At 39.9% G+C, this 27,480-nt stretch overlaps 1 protein-coding gene and 1 pseudogene across 2 annotated transcripts; both read right to left on the bottom strand.

Moving 5' to 3' along the window:
- Positions 1 to 13,394: 13,394 nt before the first annotated feature.
- On the bottom strand, positions 13,395 to 19,529 carry LOC125304189 (annotated as a pseudogene).
- Positions 19,530 to 20,405: 876 nt separating this feature from the next.
- gtf3c5 (general transcription factor IIIC, polypeptide 5) lies at positions 20,406 to 27,005 on the bottom strand. Of its 2 annotated transcripts, none has more exons than XM_048259614.1 (11): positions 26,686 to 27,005; positions 26,290 to 26,488; positions 25,860 to 26,058; positions 25,202 to 25,397; positions 24,986 to 25,090; positions 24,529 to 24,643; positions 24,303 to 24,383; positions 23,791 to 23,879; positions 23,190 to 23,272; positions 22,507 to 22,649; positions 20,406 to 20,635 (listed from the first exon to the last, which is right to left on the bottom strand). In XM_048259614.1, the coding sequence occupies exons 1-11, from the start codon at positions 26,896 to 26,898 to the stop codon at positions 20,475 to 20,477; spliced, it is 1,584 nt and encodes a 527-aa protein (XP_048115571.1). In that variant the 5' UTR covers positions 26,899 to 27,005; the 3' UTR covers positions 20,406 to 20,474. The 2 variants fall into 2 exon arrangements, with proteins under 2 accessions (XP_048115571.1, XP_048115572.1); XM_048259615.1 differs by having other exon boundaries at positions 26,641 to 26,714.
- Positions 27,006 to 27,480: the final 475 nt, after the last annotated feature.

Here is a 27,480-nt window from a genome sequence, read left to right on the forward strand (position 1 = left end):
CAGGCAAATGTAGGAATCCAATAACAGCGTATGTCCAGCAAGGAAACAAACGTCCAATGTTAGAACTACCAAAGAACATATTTTAGATCGATGTTGCAGACCAATTATACTCGCAATATGTAATTGACACTATAATGTAAGCATGCTAACACGTAATAACACTCGTTTTGTTTTGTTGTAATGTTTCCCGTCAAATAACGCACTTGCTGCTGTCTATCCCATTGAAATAACACTACAGAGCTGTTTGGAAAGAGCTGTTTGGAACTGTTGAAGCGTGACGCGGAACCACGATGACAGCTATGGGCTGGCGACTTCAAAGAGTCAAGAATCACCATGAAAAATTATATTATAAAAATTCACAGGCGACATATGTTCACATTCATGGCACAAATCAAACGGGACCAGAAAATAATTGTTTTCTCACATTCACTTGCATTGACGATTTTTCAATCTAGAGGTCCAGCGGAAAGGGCGGGACTTACCAGCTCTATGACAGTGTTTCTCAAACTTTTTCAGTTTCAGGACCACTTAACTAACCTTAGCTAAAAAAAAAAAAAGATTAGACCTACTTCAACAGTAGCCTATAATTAGTCTACACAATAGGCCTACTCACTGAACCACCTTGCTTATTGTCTTTGCACTTTGCTTATTGTGTGGATTCATACTGTATGATTTAAACTGGCATATCTTACATAGACAGTGTTGCAGAACTGTTTTTACATACAAGTTGGTTTAATATTGCAAACAACTCATATATATTATATTTTACCACATCTACTCGTGGACTACTTGCGATAGCTTGCGGACCACCAGTGATCCCCGGACCACACTTTGAGAAACACTGGTCTACGAATATGACAGTGGTCCAGTCAAATCTTTTACTGTCTATGGTCAAATCCCAGCCGAGCTATAACTGTAGCTCGACTTACCTGTGTAAACATACTGACTGACAAAAAATCAGAATGAGTAATTATAACAGACGAGTAGCCCTGTGGACACACAATATTGTTGGAAAATTGAGGTGTGAAACACTATTTGACTCAAATGGTAATCAGAAATAATTTGTTAAAAAAAAAGACTAAATGTGTCGACTAAAACTGACTAAGACTAAGGGCCAATCTCAATTCTCTATTTTACCCCTTCCCCTTCCCCCTTCCCCTTAGTTTTGCGCGTGCACGTGAGATGAAGGGCTATCTCAATTCTCATTTCGATCGAGGGGTAGGGATAAGGGCAGGGGTAGATACCCTTAAAACCAAGTAAGATCGGAGCTTACTTGAAACCAAGGGGTAAGAGAAATACCCAACATACACTGCTCACACCGGAAAAATAAGCACACCGAGAGATTCATTGACATGAAATGTTGGCATTAATAAGGATTATAAAATTAAAATGGTAATTGTTTTATGTTGCATTCAATCTTGTGACCATATATTGAAGGTCCTGTTCTTTCACGAGGAAGTTTTCAAAAAAATCGCTGTTTTGTGAATGTTAACAGCACATCATTATTTTGTGAATGTCTCACATTTTACATATTTCCATGTCTACCCCGCGAATTGGCAGCATACCATGTCAGAAATGTCCAACAGCAGCTAAATTCGCTGAACTTTTTACCGCCGTCTGATATGAATGCTGCATAGGCCTACTGCTGCCGACTCCTCGCAAAGGCAGGTAGCAATTGCTTCTGATGTCAAGTAATCGACCATTTGGATATTATTGGACAATTTCAAAGGAGTTGTGGGATGTTTACATAGCAAACTGCATGTTTATTTTGTCCCCCATCCCTGTTTCATTCACCCGGACCAAGGTAGGCTGCGAACGAACATAGGCACGTTCAGCTGTTGTTGAAATAATTCCTGAACGGTTTTATTCCGAGCTGAAAATGCAATTATAGCCTATTTGACAGAAGACAGGTTGCTAGTGACAAAATATTAACTTTCAGTGTGGTACGATCTCTGTAAATTACGTTAATTCAAGTGTTTCAATCATCCAGCTCTCCCTTATGGTTGGCTAGTGGTATCTCATTTCCAAGGGGAATATTCTTCACCCCTATGTCTTGCCACTCGGTTTCGAGGGACAAGGGCTAGGGGTAAGATGAAGGGATAGGGGAAGGGGTAAAACAGAGAATTAAGATTGGCCCTAAGATACCTTTAGTTTTCTTTTGACTAAAACTAGACTAAAATGATGAGACTTTTAGTCGACTAAAACTTGACTAACAAAAATGATGTTTGAATGACTAAATATGACAAAGACTAAAAAGGACATTTAGTCACAAGACTAAGACTAAGACTAAATTAAAAATAGGTGACAAAATTAACACTAGCTGAAAGGCCTATATGATTCTAACTGTCTCACTAAATTGCATTATCCACACTCAATTCTCACTGGTATCTGCTAGACAACAAGTACCAAAACATGATTAATTCATAGATTTCACATGTAAAATTCATTTTATACAACCCCACCCTCATCTTGCCTGTATCTCATAATTCTGAGAAATTCTTGAATTGTGTGCATGTGTGCGTGTACACGTTTATGTTTATGTGTGTGGGTGTGTGTGTGTGTGTGTGTGTGTGTGCGTGCTTGTGTGTTTGTGTATGTGTGTTTGTGCATGTGTGATACGTATGTGTCATACGTATGATTACTGTGAATGTATGTGTGTGCGTGTGTATCTGTTTATGCACATGTGTGCACATGGAATGGGTTAACATGACCCCTGGAGGCAAACATACGGAAAAAATTGGTCATCCTAGGCCCTACGGTTCTCAAGATATTCACAAAAAACTGTGTCTGCCCTACCCTCCTTTCAGGGGGTCCAGTACAGCGGGGGGGCTACAGATCAAAACGAAAAATGATGGTTCCATGCTATCCATGTGGGGTTACATGCCCACCAAGTTTTGTGTACCCTGGTCTTTCAGTGTCCCGGGAATCCTTGTTGGTGTACGGTCACTAAATGTACACATAAATTATTTTATTGTAAGGCCCCCCATGAACGAAAGTTCACAAAACTTGGCATGCATTCTGAGGGTGTCATAATGATCCTACACTTTCAATTTCGTGCAGTTTTGACCATGTCAGCCAGAGATATTGTGATGAAAACACCTAATTTTTGCTTTTTTAATTTTTTAACTAGGTGGCGCTATACATGAAATAAGTGGTAATGGGATGGGTTGACATGGCCCCTTAAGACCAACATACAAAAAAAAGGTGGACCTCCTAGGCCCTACGGTTCTCGAGATATTCACAGAAAACTCCGGCCACCTACAGGCCAGTTGGTGTATAGTAACATAAATTAATTTATTGTGTGGCCCGCCATGAACGGAATTCCACGAAACTTGGCGTGCATTCAGAGGGTGTCATAATGATCCTACACTTCCAATTTCGTGCAGTTTTGACTATGTTAGGTCACAGATACCTGCAATTACAACACCTCATTTTTACTTTTTTGTGTTTAACTAGGTGGCTATAAATAAAAAGGCTATAAATGAAATGAGTGGTTATGGAATGGGTTGACATGGCCCCTTGAGATCAACATACAAGGTCCTTTAGGTCCTCCTAAACCTTACGGTTCTCGAGATATTCACAGAAAACTGTGTCGGCCCTACCCTCCTTTCGGGGGGTGCAGTCCAGCGGGTGGGGGTAGCTAGCCTACAGATCAAAATGAAAAACGATGGTTCCATGCTATCAATATGGGGTTACATGCCCACCAAGTTTCCTTTCTACCCGGTCTTTCAGTGTCCCGGGAATCCTTGACGGAAATTTGGACATGCGAAAAAAAAAAAAAAAAAAAAATCTGACTAAACCTATATGACCGCCGCTTCGCTGTAACCATTCCAATGTAACCAAACTGTAACCAATGATCACCATATGTTGTCAGAGAGTAAGGAAACACGATGAATTGAAGTAATGGCTTATTTGACAACATTACTCTAACCCGTAAAACACCGTAAAACCCATGAAAAAAAATGAGTTACGGGGCGGAATCTCTTGGAATTTTCGTTTATGTTTTGAACGATTAATTCTAGAATAGCGTATTAATAATGGGCCTCCTATTTGGGTTGCCAAATTAGCAAAGGCCAACTGTCAACAGCTGTCAGTTGTAGTCATGAATGCCTACGAGAGAGGCAGGCAAATTTCCAAAATTAAGTCAAGTCAAGTCAAGTCAAGTTTATTTATATAGCACATTTCATACACAGAGGTAATTCAATGTGCTTTACATAAACAAAACCAAACGATAATAACAAATAAAAGCATAGAAGGGCAATATAGTCAAAGAATAGTTAAAAGGTAAAGATCATAATAAAAAGAAAACATAAAACACAAGGTAAAATCATTTAAAAATAAAGAATAATTAGTAAGCAAAAACAAAGGCAAAAGTAGTAAAAAAAAAAGTAATAAAATACAAAGTAGAATAATTCTCGAGGCAGATTCAGAATTTGTAACTTCGGCACAGTTAGCAGAAAGCCGCCTGAGAACAGTTTGGTCTTAAGTCTAGATTTAAAACTGGCTACAGTTGGGGCCTTTTTTTAATGTCATCGAAAAGTTGGTTCCACAGCTGAGTTTGATAGCAGCTAAAAGCTGCTTCACCATGTTTAGTTCTAACTGTAGGTTTTACTAGCAGGTTTTTCACCTGGGACCTGAGAGGGCGAGAAGGTGTGTACTGCTGAAGCATGTCTGACAAGTATTTAGGTCCTGCTCCATTTACTGATTTATAAACAAGCAATAGTGCTTTAAAGTCAATTCTGTGACTTACTGGAAGCCAGTGCAAGGACTTAAGAATTGGAGTAATGTGGTCAGTTCTTTTAGTTTTTGAGTCCTAGCTGCTGCATTTTGTATCACCTGAAGCTGTTTAATAGTCTTTTTAGGAAGGCCTGTGAACAGTCCATTGCAGTAATCAACCCTGCTGGAGATAAATGCATGAATCAGTTTTTCTAAGTCATGTTTTGACATCAGCCCTCTGAGTTTGACAATATTTTTGAGGTGGTAAAAAGCTGATTTAGTTATCGCTTTCATGTGGCTGTTGAAATTTAGATCACTGTCAATTAATACACCAAGATTTTTAACAGTATCCTTTGCCTTCAACCATTTTGTGTCAAGGAGAGTGGCAACCCTAAGTCTTTCAGTGAATTAAAACAAGAAACAAATTAAGTGGACATCGGAGGAGCTTCCTGAGATGGTGACGTCTTCGTCAAACGAAGAATATCAAGTCTGACGCAGAGCTGGCCATATTTCTCAACAACAGGTAGCCTAGGCTAAACTTCATCTGCATCGCTAACTTCAGATAAATATGTTACGTTGATTGGAGAGGTATTTTTTTGTTTTCACTGTTTCCGTAATGTGTAGTTGGGTCATGGTTGGAGAAACGTCAAAGCAGCTGCAGGGGGGTATTCCATCAACCTCGCTAAAGGCCAACCCTGGCTTATTTCGATACGTCTCGCTAATTTTAGTGAGAATTCCGTTCCATTAATGAGGTTAATGTGAATCCCAGCTCGGTAACCATGGGAATTTATGCCACAGAACTAACCTGCTCCGTAGCAGGTTAACTTTCAAGCTAAATTAAGCTGTGTTACAAAAAAAAACAATCAGTCGGAAAACGAGTCCAAAAAGATGATTCCGTCAACCTGTGCTCTCGTCACCTGTAGCCTACAACTTAAAAAATAGAAGTAGGCCTAGAAATGTTTTTTTCCGACAGTGCACCAAGCGTGGATTTACGCATTCACTAGCTCCAAAGAATGTATGAAGATTATGCGATTAAAAATGTTTTAACTTCACATGCGTGTGGTTCTAGGAATCGTGCTACTCTGTGTCACTTACGTTCGGTGGTGGTGTAACGTGCAGCGAGACGGCATAAGAAAGGATACATTCTTGCGTATTCGCTGGTTCGCTTCCCATACGAAGTATTAAGGCTACATTGTTTATCACCTTGATAATGTCATTTTTAGTTATAATCTTTGATGAAAGACATATGTCTACTGCTGATAAAGGGTCATGCACATTTGGTAGGCTGTTCAGTGACAGCTTTGCCAGTGGGCTATATTATATCTGATGCAAGCCCAAGGATAATTATTCTGTAGCCTAGGCAGCTAATAATGAAAACTGCTTCATGTGGCTATAGGCTATTATGTTGATACTTATTTATTTTATGACCACCTACACCTATACAATAATTTGGAGCGAACACTTTAAATCTAAGAACGTAAGCTATAGATAGTTTTGAATATCCATATGCATATCCATAAGTTGTTTTTGAGTTTATACTATTTATTCATTCACTCGTTTTGTTCAAGCGTAGACTGTATAGTCTATGTGTTCAAGAGTGAAGCCAATCAAACTCGCAATTGATTTCAAACCATACCATTGCTGTTTTAAATGTATGCTTCCATTATTCTCCAATTTCTGTAGGCAATCTATTTTCTTCTCTCGATGTTAAATTTGATGACTTTCGATGAAAATCCTGTAGATGGCGCTTGCCAAATCGAACAGAAATCGTCTAGTATTGTCTTAATTTTACGACATATATCCTCTTTTCGTCAATCTACTGTTTTGGTCTACTGTTCTGCCTCGTGCACGAGCAGAGATAAAGCTGAACTAAACCTCGCTTGAATAAACGAGGCCAAGATGCCGCTAACTTGAGTTAATGGAACGGCTTCAGCCCCAAGTGAAAGTCTACGCTAGTTCAAGCCAGTTTATTTCTGTTAATAGTGAAGGACACTTTGTTCAGACCCATTTGTTCGTTCAATTTTTTGGGGGATTTGTAAAACTATATATTTTTTGGAATCCTTACAAATTGAAGAATCAGAAAATCTTTGGTTGACAATTTTTAGAAGTCATTACTGCAGTCATTTTAGGACCTGAAAACGGTGTACTATTACACTAAAAACGCCATAGGCTAATTTGCTGATATCTTGCAGAGTTGAAATTAAAGCAAATCTGTGGTAAAAAAAAAATTGAGGAAAAGTTGTTATACAGCATTTTTAGATAGTTCAAAGGGTCCTTAATACAAATCCACTGTATAACATTTAAATCAGGTCCCCAGTGTCTCTGAAGTTTCATTCAAAACTGGATGCCTTGCTCTCAGGCGAGAAAATACTGGTATGGGTAAAAATTTAAACTTTTATGTATCACCACAAAACTTTCCCAGTTTTTCACTTACATTAAGACAAGTATTTTTTCTGAAATGTAATGTTTAAATGTGCAAATAAGGCTTAATCTACTGAAATATGCACTAATGTGCACAAATTTCCAAACTTGATACGGTACATATTGGATGAAGCCTTAAAAATTAGCATTGCTGTTTAATGATATAATAGTAGCCAGCAAGTAAAGAAGGTCCCTCTAAACACCATAGAGGTGTTAGGCAGCATGCTAGAATGTTAACAGTCATGAGTTTTAACTTAGCTTCGGGAATCCTGGATATTTTGTTTTATTGTCTTAATGGAGATGCTAAGCTGAAAAATTGTGTACTTCAGTATGCATGTTCAGAAAGTATGTTCAAAAATATATTGAACCATCGTGAATTTTCAACATGGTGGCCGTGGCAGCCATTTGTCAACATGGCCATCTGTGCCAACTGATTTCAGCAAGGCAGTGGGCGAATATCCGGAACTGGAGTCTGGTGCAGCAGCAACGAGGAAAATCCTCAAGTGTACACACTACAAGCATTCTTTGTGTGCCCATCGACTCATATGTGGCTCTGTACAAATTAGTTCTGGAGGATTTCTTAATGGAAAACCCACAACTGAGAGATGTTTGCTGGCGGGCAACAAAGCAAGTTGAATCGGCCTGCTCTGAGAAGGACAAATCCACCAAGGTTGAGTGCACAAATGCAGGCTAACGGTACATTCCTTGAAGGTTTGACTAATGCAGAATTTGTGAAATCATTAAATGAGTGGGAAGCAAAGAAAGCTAAAAATGCAATTTTCAGATCCATCATGAACTACTTGCATCAAGTGGAGACAATCCTCATTTTGTGGCAGCTTCTCGCACTGCTGATCTTGCACTCCATTTTCAGGCTGCAGAAGGACTTAGCAAACTTTTCTTTGCATTTGACAAAATCAGATACAAGCGACTGTAGCCAAGATACATTGCTGACATGCATGACCTCAAAGCTAAGCATCCTAAGACCTGGAAGGAACATCAAGAGGGTAGTCTCTCAGTCACAAGGAGTGGCATTCCGTTTGTGTCAATCGGTGCAGACCATGCATGCAAACATCTCAACTAGGACCTAGTGAGATAAATAGAAAGCATCAGGCAATAAACAAGATAAAGGCTGCCATACTCAGTCATGGCAATCCAGTTACTGCTGAAGGTGACCGGTTGTACAACATGATCACACATGCCTATGTCCCACAAGAATTTGAAACAGAAATCTTGAGTGTTGATGCAACTGGACAGAAATTGTATGAAAATCAACATACAAGGCTGATTCTTTCAAACAAATCACAACGCAGAAAAGAAGACGAGGAATCCCTATCCAGTACCAAATTAGAGATGATACAAACATCAAGAACATTCTGATGAGCCCATGACCAGACAAAGGCAGATGTCACAGAGTATCTGGCATCAAAGACCATTGAATGCAGTAATAACAACCCCAAGCTCATCATATCCTCTGCTGCAGGACACTCAAATAGCAATGTCCAACTGCACTTTGAAACAACCAACCATGAAGAAGCAGACACCTTGTTGATTAATCATGCAGTTTTGGCATCACATCGCAACCCCTTTGATGCAAAGCTGATGTTCTTCTGTCCTGACACTGATGTTCTATTAGTCATAGCAAACTAAAAGAGTCTGTTGAAAGATACTTGTATTTCAATGACATCTGGGATTCTGCAAGTGGAACAAATTTGGACAGCTTTAGGTGCAGATTGTTCCAAGTCTTTTCATGCATTCACAGGAGCAGACAACACCGGGCGTTTTTCTGGAATAGGAAAGTCTGGAATAGACTTGGTTCAACATCTACTTGAAAGCAGATGATTGTGTCCTCAATGCTCTACAGATGTGTTCACCAAAAAGTGAAGTAACAGAGGATCAGCTATCTACTTTGGCTAAGTTTGTATGTGCTGCATACTTACCAAAAGGGGGTCCAGAATGACAATATCCCATATACAATAGGAAAAAAAAATAAATAAATAAATAAAAAGAACACACTAAAACAAAACACAACATATAATAAAATAAAGATGTCCTCCAATGAGGGGGGTGGTGGTGTGTAAAAAAACAAACAACAAAAACACAACATTAAGGCAGCTATTTGGCAGTAAAATATAAAACAAAAACTCTAATGGGTCAATGATCATCTAAATCTATTTGACAGGATTTCTTGCCATTTAACTTGACATTTTGACAGCTAGAAATTAAATTCTAGGTAATCCTGGAGATGTAAGATTGAGAAATTAGTATTTGAAGGTGGCCATTTTGAAAATCCAAGATGGCCGCCATATTGACCTTGGAAAATTGTCAACCAAACATTTTCTGATTCTTCATACTCTAAGGTTTCCAAAAATATATAGTTTTCATAATCCCCCAAAAAATGTAACGAAATTACACAAGGAAACTGACTATGAAGCGCCGCCTTCATTAGCGAGGTTGATGGAATATCCCCCAGGTCAACTAACGTTAGCTAAGTCTTCATTACATCTGGCAACCCAGAAGAGGCTCACGTCTGGTAGTCTTGAGAACGTTCACCAGTGTTTTGATTTTGGCCTACAGAACGTTCGGTAACAATCCTACAAATCGCACCTTTAATTTGTTGGTAAACAATAATAATAGAGTGGAGAGGAAATTGTGCAATAATATTATAAATCTTATGATACATTTACATAGTCTTTCAGTTACCACCAGCCCTTTGAGGACAAGAATAGTGCTGATGTGGCCCGGGATGAAAATTAGTTTGACACACCTGTTCTCTGCCGCTGTTTAATATGTAACTAAAGTCCTTGAAAAACAAATAGTACTGATACATTGGTAGTCTAGTTATTACATGTGCGATATGAGCCTTGGTTCCAGTACAAATATCTTTCCACTGTCTCTATATTCAACATTGACACATGAAAGATTTCCTAATAGAAACCATTTACTAATACAAACACTTAACAAATTATGAATTGTGTGTAGTTATTATTAGTGTTAGTTATTATTAGTGTTACCGAATTATATTTTATTATTAACAGTTTATGTTAGGTATGGTGTGCTACAAAAGACGGTTTTGGGACCAATTTTATTTTCTTACATGTTTCCCCACTATTCATAGACTTTCCATTTTTACACAGACAATATGCAGCACAAACACGTTAACAGTACAGATTCAACAACCCGTTATATCCTCAGATCCTAGTATGTTAAATTTACTTAATTATTACTTTTCAAAGATTTTTTCTCAGCAAAACTAAGACAAAACAGAGATCATTGTCATTGGGTCCCAATGAAAACTAATTCTGCCATCTGCTGGTTCCCTGTTGGATCATACTGAGCCAAAGTGTTGAGCAGCACACCACAAAGCTTGTGCAAGCCTGTTTTTACCTTAGAGATATTTCATAAATAAGACCTATCTTACTGTAACTTTTAAAGGAACAGAGGCTATACAGAAGTCATATGCCAGGCTTCTAACCAAGGCCAAGAGATGTTGATCACATCTTTCATGTTTTAGCCTCTCTCTAAACTGTTTTCATTGAAAACCTGACAATTGACTGTTTTTGTACAGTACATTTGTAACATGGATTTAAAAAGTGCTGAATAAATAAATAAGATTGTGATGGTATTAATGGTCATACCACTGTATCCCACTAGCTAGAGCAAGCTCTGCACCATGATGACCTGAAAGAGACAAGTACCTCTGGTACCATCTTTGGAGCAATGGTCACCACGCCCACCATCAGGTGAGAAGTGTGAGGGAGGGCTTATTGCGCCACCTCCTATAGATAAAGCACACCTATCTAAACAAGGTTACTTAGATGGCAGCTTCGGGCTCTAAGGTATTATTCAAAATGGTGGTAAAGGTTTTTATTTTTTATTTTAAAAAATCTGTCAAATATTTGAAAGGACTAATAACTAAGCTATAAATCCACAGCTGACAATAATGAATATCATGTCATGATTATATTAAATTAAAAACACAGTCTGCAAGTGTAAAGCTGGAATTTAATGGAATAGCAACATTTATTCTGTTTTAAAATGACTTGTGATCATGACTTGTGTTCATCTATATGTGTCTCTCCCATTTGAAGACCCTCCTGACTGCCTTGACCAGAGAGAAGGGACAGCGGGCTGCTGACATGGCCTACAGCGAGTACACCTACACTTGGGGGGACAAGCCTACCAGGGAGGAGGTGAAGAGGGCTGTTGTGGAGGCAGAGACTGACTACATCTTCCTGGTGCCTACTCAGGCTGCTCTCTACCAACATGCCAGCGTTGCCACGTAAGCCTCTCTGATAGAGATAGACCTGTAAGCCTCTCTGATAGACCCAGTTTAGGAAAGAAAAGGTCAAAGGTCGGGAAGCAAAGGTTTCACTTGCATGACACACTAATACTCTCCCTTACACACACACACACACACACACCCACACACATAAGTACAAGCACAAACCAATGGGACCAATTTGTCCCATTATAACATCATAGTTGGAGGCATATTGATCTAATTCTCTGTCATACCCAGTCTTGGCAAAGTTGGCCCAGTAGTTGATCATTTATCTAGAGATATTACGGTACTTCACGGTACTTTAGGGGCAGCCGTGGCCTACTGGTTAGCTCTTTGGACCTGTAACCGGAGGGTTGCCGGTTCGAACCCCGACCAGTAGGCACGGCTGAAGTGCCCTTGAGCAAGGCACCTTCACCTCACTGTGTGTAGCCTACACTGTGTGCAGTGTGTGTTTCACTAATTCACGGATTGGGATAAAGGCAGAGACCAAATTCCCCCCCCCCCCAAAAAAAAAGATACCCGACCCTATTTACATGGTAAATGTAGGCTAAACCTTTACATAAACTGGAACAGAAAGCCCCTCTTAATCATGTCAACCTACCCATGTCATCTTTTATCAAATAGCCTACCACATGAAGCGTCTAACTTTTACAACACTGGCTATGTGGGCTATAGGGGTGTTTCAAGCTTTTTAAAAGTTCTGGGATGAGGGAGATTTCTCCCCCGGGAATTTTTTAAAATTCTGGTTGGTAAACAAACTATTTTAACACAGTTTGGGAAGGACAGGAATACCTTTACAGAGCAAGCAGCTCTGGCTCAAATTAGGTGAACATACCTTAGGCGCATTACAACTTTACTGCCCAACCCGCGAAAAAGGGAAAGAAAAGAAAAAATAAACCAAGTTTATGTCGCAATTTTCGATAGAGAAAAACACAATTATGGTAACCTACTAACAATAAGGATTTGCACACAACAATCTAAATACATTGCACTGTGTTTTGGTTGTCCCAAACTTTTAGATGATAGGCCTATGCAGTCAAGGACTTTTAACATGCGCACCAATTCGACTCGTCATGACGTGCCTTAACCCCAAAAAGGTTGAGCACCTCTGCACGCATTAACTGAATCCCTGTTCCAAACAGTGCTTTATTTTTTTAAATAAGCCTACAGAGGAAAGCAAACAATTCAACATTTTAAACATGTGTAGACCGTGACCGAGGACAATCTCTCACTGCTGTCAGTGTCAGCATCACTGCTGAGAACAGTACGTCTTTTAACGTTACGGTTAAACGCCTGAAAAATAATAAGCTGCTGCTGTTGTTTTCTTTTCATGACTGAATGATTTAGGCTATTATCCTGAATGGAATGGAGGGAATGGGACGTTGTGTTTTTAAGTGCCAGAATTGACCCATCCAAAGTCACACCCGAAAACCGCCACAGCCAAACGTTATCATGTCATGACATTTTCATAGTCTATTGTTTCCATTCACACCATATTCCGGTTTTATTCGGAATAATGCCAATATTCAGATTGCACATGAGTCAAAAAATATAAGCTAGTTGTCACACAAGTTTTTTTTTATTGTTGTTGGCTAATATTGAACGATTTCACAAATAAAGCCGTGAAAAAATTGTACGCACAGTGCGTACAGGATTACGCCTGCCGGCGCCACTGCTATACTATATGGGACATTCCAGAATTAGAGGACATTTGGTGTCCCCCACCTGATATTTCAAATACTCAAGTCCAAAATAACATAAATGTTCAGATAACCTGCAAGTGAAACTGTCATAAAGCAAAACATAATAATCTGCTGGGGAAAAGTGGTTTCTTTACATCTTCTTTAGTTCTGGAACACCCCTTAAAATGGGGTTTTTATCCTGTCCCCGGCTCCTGATGACCAACTTTTAAACCAAATTGAACGGCTAAAATAAGTCTTTAATATATTATATTTTGCAGTATTTTGTGGATATGCATCTATTGTATCTGTAAAAAATAATTTCTTTGCTTATAACATATATTGAATACTATCTATTGTGCCATGAAGTTGTGTCCCCGAATGTGCATGCAACCCTGTTACCAATAAAATTTTTGCCTGGCTGATGAAGGGTTAAAATATTATGTCATATTACAAACAAGAAATGACATCATGCCCATATTGTGGTTGATGTCCACATACTGGTGGTTATCCATGGTAAATGCAGGCCATGTGACAGGAACCTTCTCACCTACGTTAGGGTCTCTGTTGATGGGTAAGAATTAAAAGACAGAGAGGCATGCACATGACTCAATTTATATTGACTTTTATCATTCAGTCTAAATAAACCAATTTTTCCCATTATAACATCATAGTTGGAGGCATATTGATCTAATTTTCTGTCATTCCCGGTCTTGGCAAAGTTGGTCCAGTAGTTGATCATGTATCTAGAGACATCACGGTACTTGGGCCAGTATCCCAGAGGTGTGGCGAAGGGCTTGCTGAAGACATACTGCAAGTCGTCAGCATGGTCAGCCCCGTCCAGCTGGGGTATATGGACATTCTAGAAGGTTGAGTGAACAGGTAGGAGTAGGTACGGCCAGTCCTGAGGAGAGAAAGAGCGAGCAAGAGAGAGAGAGGGAGGGAGAGAGCAATGCATAAGAGTGCAGCATTCATATAAAGTCCACAATAAGGAAGTGTTGTGACAGTAGCCCAAACCCAACAACCAAGACAGTGTGGAGTATACTCCATTCTATCAGTGTGTGCTTGCTTTGGTTAGTTATCAAAATCAGTGATGATACATTAACCAGTAAGGTTGTACAGGTCTAAGATCTTCTTCATATAGCAAGACAATTGGAAAATATCGAGTTTGTGCTTGTACTTGTGGGTGGGTGTGTGTGTGTGTGTGTGTGTGTGTGTGTGTGTGTGTGTGTGTGTGTGTGTGTGTGTGTGTGTGTGTGTGTGTGTGTGTGTGTGTGTGTGTGTGTAAGGGAGAGTATTAGTGTGTCCCTTTGCTTCCCGACCTTTGACCTTTTCTTTCCTAAACTGGGTCTATCAGAGAGGCTTACAGGTCTATCTCTATCAGAGAGGCTTACGTGGCAACGCTGGCATGTTGGTAGAGAGCAGCCTGAGTAGGCACCAGGAAGATGTAGTCAGTCTCTGCCTCCACAACAGCCCTCTTCACCTCCTCCCTGGTAGGCTTGTCCCCCCAAGTGCAGGTGTACTCACTGTAGGCCATGTCAGCAGCCCGCTGTCCCTTCTCTCTGGTCAAGGCAGTCAGGATGGTCTTCAAATCCTCACTAAGAGGCAGCAAAAATAACAGAATAAGTACAGAAATTAAATTGTTGGTGCTGGATGCTGATGCTATCCAGTGACTTTAATGAATGATCTACCTGGCGATGTATCATAAGCATACATGAGATAAAAACACAAGGCTCTAGTTTGTATGACATGCAATGTGCAATGCAATGTGCAATGCAATGTGTTTTTACCGACCTATACAAACTAATGCTTATTTAAGGAACTGGGCAAAACATATTGTTGATTTAATACCACACAACACCACATTACACACAAGCAGCCAACACACAGATGAAGAAACAGTACATTAAATTGTTGAAAGAGACACTGTTGCCATGAAGCTTCTGAAAATCATAGATGACAAACTCTCATTTAAAGTCAACCTACATCAGGCATCTATAAATGTTAGATACAATGTCAGTACATTAAATTGTTGAAAGAGACACTGTTGCCATGAAGCTTCTGAAAATCATAGATGACAAACTCTCATTTAAAGTCAACCAACATCAGGCATCTATAGATGTTAGATACAATGCAAAAAATAACACAATGGTCTCTGCTACATTGTGCTATGCCGTGTGTCAATGAATAAGCAGATATTGGTATTACCGCCTGTACTTTTGCATGGTTTCTGCAACACGGTAGTCGTATTTAGTTACAGATCAAATTTATGTCCATAGTGTTAAAACAGTTGGCAGTCACTTATGCGTGTGTCGACTGAAGAGGTTGATTGATAGAAGGCACATCAAAACCAGTGAAGATGTGGCCGTCCATGTCGTTGACACCAGCAATGTAGTCCATGTCGGCGGCAGGAAGTCTCCATCGATGACAGGAGAGAGGACCAGGTTGTTGACAATGGGAGCTAAGGGAGAGAGACGCCAATCAGAAGTTAGCATCAATGAAGAGAGGAAAAAGGATAAACACTCTCATCCATCTACACTACCCACAACAATCCCTGCTGTCTCAACTTACCAGCTGCAGACCCATTCATTTCCAAAGTGCCAGCAAGGGTCAGAGCAGAAGCATCAGTCATCTGATGTAAATAGGCTTAACCCATAAATAACTCTGGCGTGTGGTAAACCCGGATATTTCAGGCCAACCAAAACAGATTTTGTTTAAACTATAACTCTAAGGTTAATTTATCAAATGTTATTTTGAAGTGTTAAAAACAAAATCCGGAAATTTCAGGCAGACAAAATGCTTCCTTGTTAATGGCAAACCAAAACAGATTTTGTTTAAACACACACACACCCTACCATGGCTACTGAAAAATGTAAGAAAGGTTCATTTAGCAAATGTTATTTTTAGAAACCAAGCCTCCAGCAGACATTTACCTGGAAGTTGACACAGGCCTCCAGCAGACTCTCCGAAGACGGTGATGTTGTCGGGATCTCCACCAAAAGCCTTGATGTTCCTGTGCACCCAGGCAATCCCAGCATGCTGATCCCACAAGCCGTAGTTACCTATCAGTGGTACGGGTCACTACTTTTAGGTCAGGTCAGTCTGAATTCTATTTAATCTATATATAATGTGTCTTCTTAGTTTAATTCAGGTAATTTTCAGATCCAATTCATTCTATTCGGTTCAATTTTATATCATTTAATCCAGCTCAGTAACTAAGTAAATGGCTACAGATTCTCTTGGCTCCTGAAGAGTTTCTGCTGCTGTTTGTTTACCAGGGACGCCGCCATCTCCAGTGCTGAGGAAGCCCAGAGTTCCCACACGGTAGGTCAGTGTCACCACAATGACATTTCCTCTGTTGGTGATCTCCTCTCCATCGTACAGATAGTTGTCAAGGAAGTTGGCTCCCATGGCATCCTCGACTAGGAAGGCACCTCCATAGATCCACACCATGACAGGGAGGTTGGTAGAAACCGCTGCAGGAGTGAAGATGTTGGTTAGGAGAAGAAATGTTTAACATTGACAAGAAACACTTAATGTTTAAAATTGGCTGGGGGAAAAAATCTGATATACAACATTATACAATCTTTAAAAAGTTACCAGGGTAAGGCGTGCTGCTTTAAAATCATGTAATAAGCATGAACCATGGAGTTAGAAGTAAAGAAACTAAACATTGTGTGTGGTGGTTGTTCAATGGCAACATGTACCCTATCAGAATGTGAACACACAGGATACTGAGGCCATGATTATGGTTTTACCAACAGTTAAGTCTCTATGTGAAGTGGTAGCCTATGGAGCAGGAGTGACGGGTTCAGTGATGGGTTCTTTTGTGCGTATTCAAGAGAAAATGAGCCTTTGCATAAGGTTTGGGGGTTGGAGTACCTCTGAGTCCCTGGGGTACCCAGATGTTGAGGTAGAGACAGAGTCCTCATCACCCATTGTGCCTGTCTGAAGGAGGTTGAGCTGCAGACACCTACTCCTGTAGTCTTTGGCTTTCAGGACACCTGCAGAGTGCAGACAGTAATGGCAGTACCGGTGATGCAAATACACGTCCATGTCTGTGAGTATGTTATTGTGTAATTAAAGGTTTCGACCAAAGTTGACATTTATACAGTCGTGTAAATAATTATATGGGTCACTCTTACATCAGAGTACCAGTCTGCAATGCTTAAAAGCTCTTTGAAAAGATATGATAGCATTTTGTCCATATAAGCACATGCATAGATGTAAACTAAATGCTCTTGCTTCAGTATGCACATAAAATATGCATTATATATATTGTAGCGTCGGCGCAAAAAGACAGTGTTAGCGTTCTCCCGCGAAAGGCATGCTGGGATACGAGAGCGAACATTTGGGGGGTTTATGTCATTATTCTCTTAAGTTATAAGTGTAAAGTTAGTGTCTTTAGTGTAACATGTTTCCCTTTTAGTTCTCCCTCGTGTGTGATCCTTTTTGTGTGGGGGGCTGCGTCCTCCCCTGTATGTGTAGTGTGTGTGTCTGCTTGACCTGCCCCGTGTGTATTGTGTTCTGTATCTTGATCTGTGTCTGTGTCCCTGCCCTTGTTCTCAGCCAATAAAGCTTGCACTGAACAACTCTTGGCGTCCTGAAACCTTCAAACGTTACAATATCATGCTTGCATATTGCACTTTCAAAATGAAATTAACTTCTGAGCCCTGCAACAGTTGTCTTGCTTGTTTGGTGGCTATTTATGTTTTGTGTCATACCTTACCATAACTATTGTAAACATTTTGGCATTATATTTGAGCCTAATTTATTGGCCCCCAAATTAAAATTTTATGAGCCAATGTGCCAAATAAAATGAGATAGTTAAAAAAAAAAAAAGTATAAAAACTAAGTTTAAGTCATTGGTTCTTCAGCATACATTTGGGCTGTGTCCAATGTATGTTTGTAGTGATGGTGTGTATAAAATGTCCATCTTATGTCAAATGACCATCTTTAAAACAAAATATTTTGACCATAGAGTGATTACAGGACACACCTTCAAATTAGATTGACTTGGACCTTGAATCTGAAAATACTTTTTTGTTAGCATGGTATACCAGGTATACTACATCTAATGAGAATGACCCCCCAACTGTTTTTTCTTATATTACATTTTTAAAAGTAATGATGGGGGAAATGTGGCAGGCAGAAATGGGTGGGAATGAGTGTGATAGAGTTGGGAGCTAGGGTTAGGCTCTCTGCTTAGACCCCTAACAAACCTGTCAAGACAAGTGCTGTATACTTCTTGATGTCCAGTATTATCAATGTGCCATGGTACCAATAGTAACTGTCATTTCACATTCACTGTGATTACTTGAAAAACTCCTCAGGAAAGAGGCTACCACACTGACCATGCATATACACTAAATAATGCTTCTTGCATGAATCTTAGTGAGACCCACCATCCCAGCCAGGGTGGGGTTTGGGCTTCTCAAAGCGACCAGGAGGAGCGGCGAAGGGGATTCCCTTGAAGACGTCCATGTAGTGCAGTGGTCCCCAAACTACGGCCCGCCACCTCATTTTGGGTGGCCCCCCAAAACATGTCCGCGGTATATAGCATCTGGCCCGCATGGGAGTACGACATCGTCAAACTATAACTTCCGTAATTTCCCCCATTCATTCATGTAATACTCTTTTTGTCCACTCTTTTTGTTCACTTCATAAAACTCTCATAGTTTGAGAACTTCAAATTATTTGTAGGATATTGCTTGTTCACAACTTGAGCTGTGTATGCAAATACACAGAGTTCAGAGTTCACACATTTTGGATAAAATACACTTTTGGGACTCCCTGCTAATACTTTTGGGAATGTTAAAGTCTTTTTATTAGTATTATTTCATTTGAGCTACATTTTACACTGATATGGCATGATGGCAATATAAACACAGCTAATAATGGTATTAAATTGCAGTAGCCTATGATTAAATGTAATGGAATATTCAACTAAGGTAGACTGCTGTTGTTCACAGCACTAAGCTATTTATGTTTACTAATATACTCTCTGGCCCTCTCTTAGAGCCAGGCATAGTGAGCTGGCCCTCGGAAGAAAACGTTTGGGGACCACTGATGTAGTGGAAGAGTCCAGAAACAGCATAGTTGTTTCCAGAGACCATGCCACCTTCAGTCAGCACAGTTCCCAACTCAAAACAAAACATATATATACTGTATATCAGATTGTGAACGTATGTGAAACTCATCTGAACAGGTGAAAACAATAGTGTTACACCTGTTACAATAACTGTTAAGCTTCGGATGGGTTTGTCATTTCTAGTACACTATAATAGCATGCATCCTGTGTATACTGTACATGGTCATCTACTACTTCAAATTACTCAGTAAAGGTAACCAAAGTCAATAAAGCTCACAGAGGCACCAGAGACAGAGCCCAGACAAAGGCCTGCGGCCAGCAGAAATCCCAGAATAGCCATGGTGAACAACAACAGCAGAACTGAAGGGCTGTTTCTCCGGCCACAAATATATATATCCCCTCCTGACCTCCCCATCTCCTCTCCCTATCACAGTCTGTTTTGGTCAGTGTTGCATAATCACACCATATTTCCCTCTATCTCTTAGAGAGATAAACAAATACTACTGGTCAGTTTTCAGTAGTTTACTCTTAGACTAAAAGCTTTTTCTCTATGAAAATGTCCATTGCAGTTCTTTGAGTCCAGGGCTAGGCTATGTATGTGAAACCTTCCCTATATGGTGGGAAAGTAACAAGTTAACTGCTCCTTCTCCATTCACTCAATGAGCCCCTCTGAGATTCACATTCAAATAGTCAGTTCAAATGTGACAGTTGAACAATGTCATAGCAACAAACTCACATTTCTTACAATCAGAACACATTAATTGCCAGAGTGCTTAGTTCGTAGAGCATTAGTTCCTTTTCATCTTTAAGTAAGGAGGTGACCTTAAAAGACCTTAGGGCACTGAAACAATGTCATTCATATATACACCAGGTTGTAATTTACATTTCAATTCATATTCATAATTATATACATTTTGCCAGTAAAACTTGCCTTACAGACAACATATTGACTGATGTCTTAACTCAAATCTAACTTAATCTTTAAAGCTTGACCTCTTAATTCAAATCTAAAGACTACGACTGACTCGAGGAACCGCAGAGGCAGCCCCATTGAAGCATCATCTCCTAACCTGAGCCCTATTCCTGTTCTGATGTAAGCTTTTAACCTCAAACCTCCCTTTTCGAACAATCAAAAGTCATGCCCACATCTTACTATGCAATTGTGAGAAGAAGTAGTGCTGACAAGTGCTTACAAACACACAGTGAAACACTTACATTTTTAGAAAACATAATTTATTTCTTACCAAAAAACATAAACAACAAAGTATTTTTCAATGGTCTAGGTCTACATGTAGTCAAGGATCTCTGTCTCCATTTCATTCTCACTGCCATCAGATGGCGGAAACTCTTCAGTCTCCTCTTCATCCTCTTCATCCTCATCTACATCTCCTTTGCTGGTACCACTTGGATCGGAGCCTCCTTTTTGCTTTTTTTGGTGTAGTCCAGCTAGAGATAAAAAAAAAAAAACTAGTCATATGGAGAATAGCCATAACCATGTGGCAGGGTTTTAATTTTTCAATGCAAGTTCAATGTTACGATGTTAAATTGGAGTTACAGAATTACTATCAAGTCACAAAGTAAATAAATATAGGCTGCAATACTTAGGTCAGTTACCAATTGCACATTAATCTGTTAAAGTTACAAATACAGTTTTATTACACGTGATACATCTGTACTATTGAGAAAAATAACTACAATACCTAACAACTACAATCTATGCCACCAAAATACTCAAATGACCACTGTAGAACTTCCGCTAAATGACTGTTAACGTAATTAAGACCTAGATGCATTTAAGACCTGGTGTTTCATGTAATGTATTTTAGTCTTTTTAAGGCCCAAAATTCATACGATTAAATTTGAGACTTTTTACGACCCCATGGAAACTCTGTGTTGTGAAACTAACATGAGAGATCTGCTGAGGCTCAAAGTGAATATTGTTATAACCAATGAAAAGGAATGTTGTGTGTACACTCCCACTTTCCTCATGTAAATGCTTGCCATATCCCACGGACGATATCACATGCATCTCATGCTTTAACCAAGTTTTAGTCAAATTTATGCCCAGTTATGATTGAAAGAACAGCAGTCACTGTGCTGTTAGTTAATGTGTGACTGTAGTCCTTGAAAATCTCACAGGTGGCATTGGTTCACTGGGAGGGTAGTCTTCTCATCTGATCAGTCTTGGCTACCTCTTGGAATAGGGGCATCCACTACATTAGATGGCCAGTGTTTTTCCACTAACTTTTTGTGGGTGACATTGGTTGAGTGAGAAAAAACGAGACGAGAACCCGCAACAACCAACTACTGGTCAAATTCACACAGCATTAAATACATTTTTATAATGGTCAAAGGGGGGGGCCTGGTATTTTAGAACCACTGCACTAAAAACTACTCAATAATGCAAATTAACCATGGATCGTATAAACACAAAATCATGTTTGCAATCAAACCTTCCATCTCCCATACCATTCTGGTGGTGCACTGTGAATGACAGGGAGGCTACACCAGGCGCGTAACTGAAGCGCTTCGTTCGCAACGCACAAAAAGAGGACTGTTTTAGAGGACTGCTAGCTAACTGTTGCAGCAGACACAACGCGAATGGAGCGATTCAGTTACATGCCCGGTGGGGCCTTCCTATGAGAGTTGTGATCCCTACTGAAGACATCACCAGCTCAAACAGAGAGACTGTGTTGCGTGTGGAAAACATGAGACAGGGGCCAAACTAACAGATAATCAACACAGGGTTCCCACTCTAGTCAAATGTAAAATTCCATGACTTTCCCCTGACAAAAAACTGAATTTCCATGACTTACTATATAATGAATAATACAATATACCGACCAATGATTTCAGAGCAGCCGTGTAGCGTTCAGGAATCTTTTACTTTTGTAGAGTGGGAGATGAATGAATAAAGGGGCATTAAATAACCAAAGCTGGGCTACTCAAGCAAGCAGTAAAGCTAATAACCACATATACACCAATTCTCTGTGGAAATATTTGTATTAATGTATTTTGGCAAGTAAATGTTAAACTGCTAACAACAAAAATCCCTGATATTCCATGACTTTCCCCCAAAAATGATAAAATTCCCTGACTTTCTATGTCTGGAATAGACTTTCTGAAATTCCATGATATTCCAGAAATTCCATGACCCGTGGGAACCCTGTCAACAGTGGAATTCACCACACTGGAAATAAAAATGAACAGGCACAGGTGGCAGTTTGATAAAGAGAAGTGGGCATTTCCTAGAGGGAGGTGAGGAGGAAACTGAGCAAGAAGCTGGCATTGACCTGTCTGCCGGTTGGTGGCCTTACCAGATTTGGACGCTCGGATGGTATTCTTGATCATGGTGGACATGATGTCTCGGAGCTCGTCAGGCGTGCGGGTCACACACCAGCCGTCCCGCTCATCACAGACCTCCTCCTGTCCATCGTTCTGATGGATGATTTTCTGTAACCTATGAAGAGGGAGAGAAGCAGGGGCTCATGTTGATGATGTCACAATGATCTGAATGAGGTGCAGAGAGGAGGAGAAGCAGAACTTACCAATAGTCTAGTAATGGAGTGCATGTTAAAACAGACCTTTACATATGAATGCCAGAGATAAAGAGATTCTGAACACTTGGATGTTTGACATGTGTTTCTTTTCATCAATTTGACATGCTGATAATAATTTTCTATCAGCATGTCAAATTGATGAAAAGAAACACATGTCAAACATCCAAGTGTTCATACTATATTTATAACTAGTATAACAACTAATAATGCTATAAATAAAAAAATATTGCTTCCTTTAATATCCAAACTCTTTGCAAACATTGAACCATAAATTCATGACCACTTTAGAGAAAACAAAAAGATTAAACTAAATGCATTGTGTGCATCTCTTATTGTACAGCTTCATCTAGGAAGGCAGAACATACAGAAACTATCAATATAAATAATAATGGAAACAAAAACATAATGCAATTGTAACGGTTTGAAAGTGGGGTGCTTACTGCTCCACTTCCAGGTCACAGAGTTGGTAGAACATCTGCCTATATGGTGGTAGCATCCCGTCATGAAACCTGTATGCAGACTCCTGAAAATGGAAGTACACAGTATCATAATAAATGATGGAGCATTATATAAACTGATGGACTACCATACAAAGACCCATCAGAACTGCCACTGTACTACTGTTGATATCTGGGCCATCATTACAAAACGATGGAAAGGCCCACTGGGTCATCTTTAAAAAGACAGACTCCTAATGGCCTGTCAATCATGCCAAGCCTCAGGCAAAAGAGAAACAATTACCCTATAATAATCTATTTATAACCCTTTTTTAGTGCTCATGTCCTCAGAGCTGACTGACTTTAATGGACATTTCAGTACTATTATGGAATTGAGAGCATTTCGCAGAGGTTCAACTACCATGTCCTTTAATCCAATAATTTCTGTTTATAGTTTAACCACACTTTTGCAAGGCCAAGTGGAACAGCTGGACAATTGAGATAGTGCCATGACACTTCTGTGTGTGAATGAATCTTGATGAATATAATGCATATTGAATATTATGAATATAGACCTGCCCTGTGTGAGATGCGGTGGCTGTACCTTGAGCATGTAGCGGGGCTCCGCAGGCAGGCGGGAAGCACTGGGGCTGCTCTCCTCCGTGATGTCTTTCAGGCTGGCCGGCTGGGGACCTAGAACAGAACAGAACAAAACAGTTCAGTTCACTTTCAGTTTATTACCAGTAATAAATGGCCAGCACATCAACACAAAGTCAACATTACAATGAAATGTGTTGGATGAGGAAAAACAGCAGGTTGGCATAGCAACTAGAACACTAGTAAAGAATGAATAGGGCAAAGTATCATTAAGTAATGAAATGAAATGAAATAATCAAGATGGAGAAAATGCCATAACACTACACACATGCATGTAAAATGAGGATTTAAAATAAAAGTGACAATACAGCATTATTGCACATTAGATGTCTTGAACATTGTTTCATTTACCAAAAGAGCCATGTATTTTCTCTACATGCAAGACAAGGAAGCAAAACTTGTAAAGTCATGTGATTAAATGTGTTATTCATGGATACATGCCATTGTTGTCTTACTGACCTGATTTGTTGAGTGTGGTGTACAGACTGTGATGGTATGCACTTCTCTTGGCCTTCACTGGCATATCACCAACACCATATCCTTTATGGGGGACAGGAGGAACAAACGCTTGGGCTAATGTTTGCAGGCAGCATATGTATACCACATGCTCACCAGATGGTGACCCTTAATATTGTGTTTGTAAATTGCATTAGTTCAGATTAGCACCGGACTTTGGAGCCCTCACCATGCCTCATCCCACAGCGGATTCGGAAGTCCAGCACTTGATAAATCTTTGCTTCTGGAGTCTTCCGCGGGTCATAGCCAAACCTCACCCACATGCTTCTCCATGGACCGGTCAACTGAATGAGACAGCACACACATGAACACACACACAAAGTTCTGATGTGATAATACAAACCATCAGAACTCGGATGCACAAGACTATTTATTTACTGTGTGTACACCATTTACGTTCCAAGACAAAACCATAAACAGTGAAAACACACTCTAACTCAACCATGACTTATTCCCACTTTTTGTGTCAGAAATGCAAACAGACATATTCTACCGTAACCATGTATTGGGTGAGGGAGGGACAGGGGTGGAGGTTGACCTCTCTCTTGTCCTAAACCCAGGCAGAGGCCAACTGTAGCATGATGATAACTGGGCATGATGATAGCCTGGCCCATTCACACACTCACCATGTAATATGCCACGTAGGGCAGAAGCAACTTGAGCTTTTCTGGATGCACGTCCATGTTGGCCTTGACCGCATTGCGGGACCAAATGGGCCTTCTCTCAAACAACTGTGGTAGGGGGAGGGAGAGAGAGAGAAAACAGGTGGGGTAGAAGATAAGTATGCTACTCTCGCTTGCTCGCTCGCACTCTCTCTCTCTGTCACACACACACACACACACCTTTAGAATCTCTTCTTCTGCCCTTTTCTCACTGGGATGGATGCTGACTTTCTTCCAGTTGACCTTGGCTGCCTCCAGTGGTTCGGAGGGCACTTCCTTGTCATCAAAATTCACAAAGATGGCATTGTGTGGCCGCCGCGCCCGACTCAGGCCAATTAGGTTGTCGCTGGAGGCCAGAGGAGGACCATAACCCTCTCTGCAGAATCAAACACAAGAAACAGTGCAGCTTATGAGATCATGTTGAAGCATTTGAAGAAACTCAAAAAAGACTCAAGAAAGAAAGAAACAACAGTCTATCCTGATCTTGACGTAACCCTTCTAAACACACTAGTTCTGAGCACTGAGGCAAGCCTTCACATCCTGTTAGGTGTTATGGAATGGCTTAACTGTAACAATCACGTGACAAAACCAGCCTAACTCTGCAAAATGCTCATGTAGTAAACTTTCAAATGACTTCTACCTCTCAGTAAAGCAAAGGATGACTAAAGTAAAATGCAATTGCATTAGACCAACATTACACAAAAAACCCTTTTGCATTCTGCGCTGTTCATTGTAAATAAGGGAGTGTCATTCAGAACATGATAAGACAGTAAAAGCAGTGTACTCCAGACTGAAGCTAACAAACAAAAAAATTAGTACAGCCCTGGCCTACACTGACTTGTGCTGTGTGTCTGGGCGGTAATAGTAGTCCACGGTGCTGTCCAGGCGAGAGAAGATTGGTGGGGGGAGAAAGAGAGGCACATCCTGGTCAAAGAACTCCTTTTTCTCTGGTTGGCGCAGAATCACTTTGTTGTACAATGAGGTCCATGACTTGTCTGATTCTGAGTGTGCAGCCAGATACTGGATGTCTGCCATTGCTGTAAAAACAAAACCACCAACACAATACAGAAGTTGTATAATAACCAACATTAAATTTAGCTAATTTTAGCCGGAGTATCACCTAAAATATGTTATTCTTTTTCTAACATTCTCGGAATTGTTACCACTTTGACCACAACAGAATGTCAGTAGCCTACAATTATCAGGGATAAATGACGCATCTGAGACCTAGAGACAGCAAATTACAACTTTGGGATTTTAATTGCTACCTTGAAACTTGTACGTCGTCTCAATCACACCCAGAATTTCCATGCTGATTTGCACGTCTTGACTGTTTCCTTTCCGAACTCTTCGACGAATCCGAAGCAGAAGGTTGGTGGAGGGATAGCGGTTTCCATACACTGGATGGCAGTATGGGTCTTTAGGGCGATACCGAAGTTCTAGACGTTTAGTTGAGTCTGAATATGTCTGTTAAAAAAATGGGCATATTTCTTTAAGTATAGATGTATAGTAGAACAACACCAAAATATCAAATAACGTTTAGCACCTTTATTAGGCTACATTATCACAATTGCCTAATGGTGCGTCATAGCAAGGTCTGGCGCTTAACGTTAACGTACCTACATGAGAAACACATGTGCGGTACAAGTGTCCGTGACATTTACCTTTGAAACTCCCTTTTCACCCCCAATTGTATCCAACATTTTGTCGACATTGATAACAACTCCTGGATATTCCACGCACACCAATTTGGTATGTGGGAGACTGACAGTGGCGGAGTTGCCAGGTACAACAGGAACATTTGTGTACGTAACGTTAGCACCTTTTAGTTCGTCGTCTTGAGTTAACGTTGTGGTTAAAGACTTGGCAAAAGCCATACTTCAAAAAATGTTGTTAGGTGAGATATTGGTGGAACTGATTAACAAAAGAGAGACATTGCAGCTCTCTTCATGCCACTTCCCTAAACACAGGAGGTCCGTCTGTCCAGAAGAACCGGATGGAAACAGTAGCCTACTGCTATTTTGTTCCACTTAAAATCTAGTTCTCACTCATTTATGAAAATTGAAATAGATTAGGCCTAAGTCTTGCTTTTTATTGTTGTGTGCTAGGCTATATGTTTTCACATTGGATTTTCCAAATAGTTAGTAACATTTAGTTGCCCCCAGAATTATTGGCACCTTTGGTAAAGTTGACTAAAAACAGGTATAACAATAATATTTTGGTGATTTATTGTAATCACACAATGAAAACAATGAGGAAATATCCAACTTTGAAGGGAAGTAAAATTATCCTAAAAAAAGGAAATTCTTAAATAAATAAATAGTTTTAACAAAAACATGTTGCCCACAATTATTGGCACCCCTAGAAAATCTTATATCCAAAATGTAACAGAAGCATTTTCCTATTCATATTTAACTTCTTTAAGTTAATCAGAGTGTCTGTTAACTTTCAGAAGTAGT

Source organism: Alosa alosa, chromosome 12 (genome assembly GCF_017589495.1).
Source record: "Alosa alosa isolate M-15738 ecotype Scorff River chromosome 12, AALO_Geno_1.1, whole genome shotgun sequence".
Lineage (NCBI taxonomy): Eukaryota > Metazoa > Chordata > Actinopteri > Clupeiformes > Clupeidae > Alosa > Alosa alosa.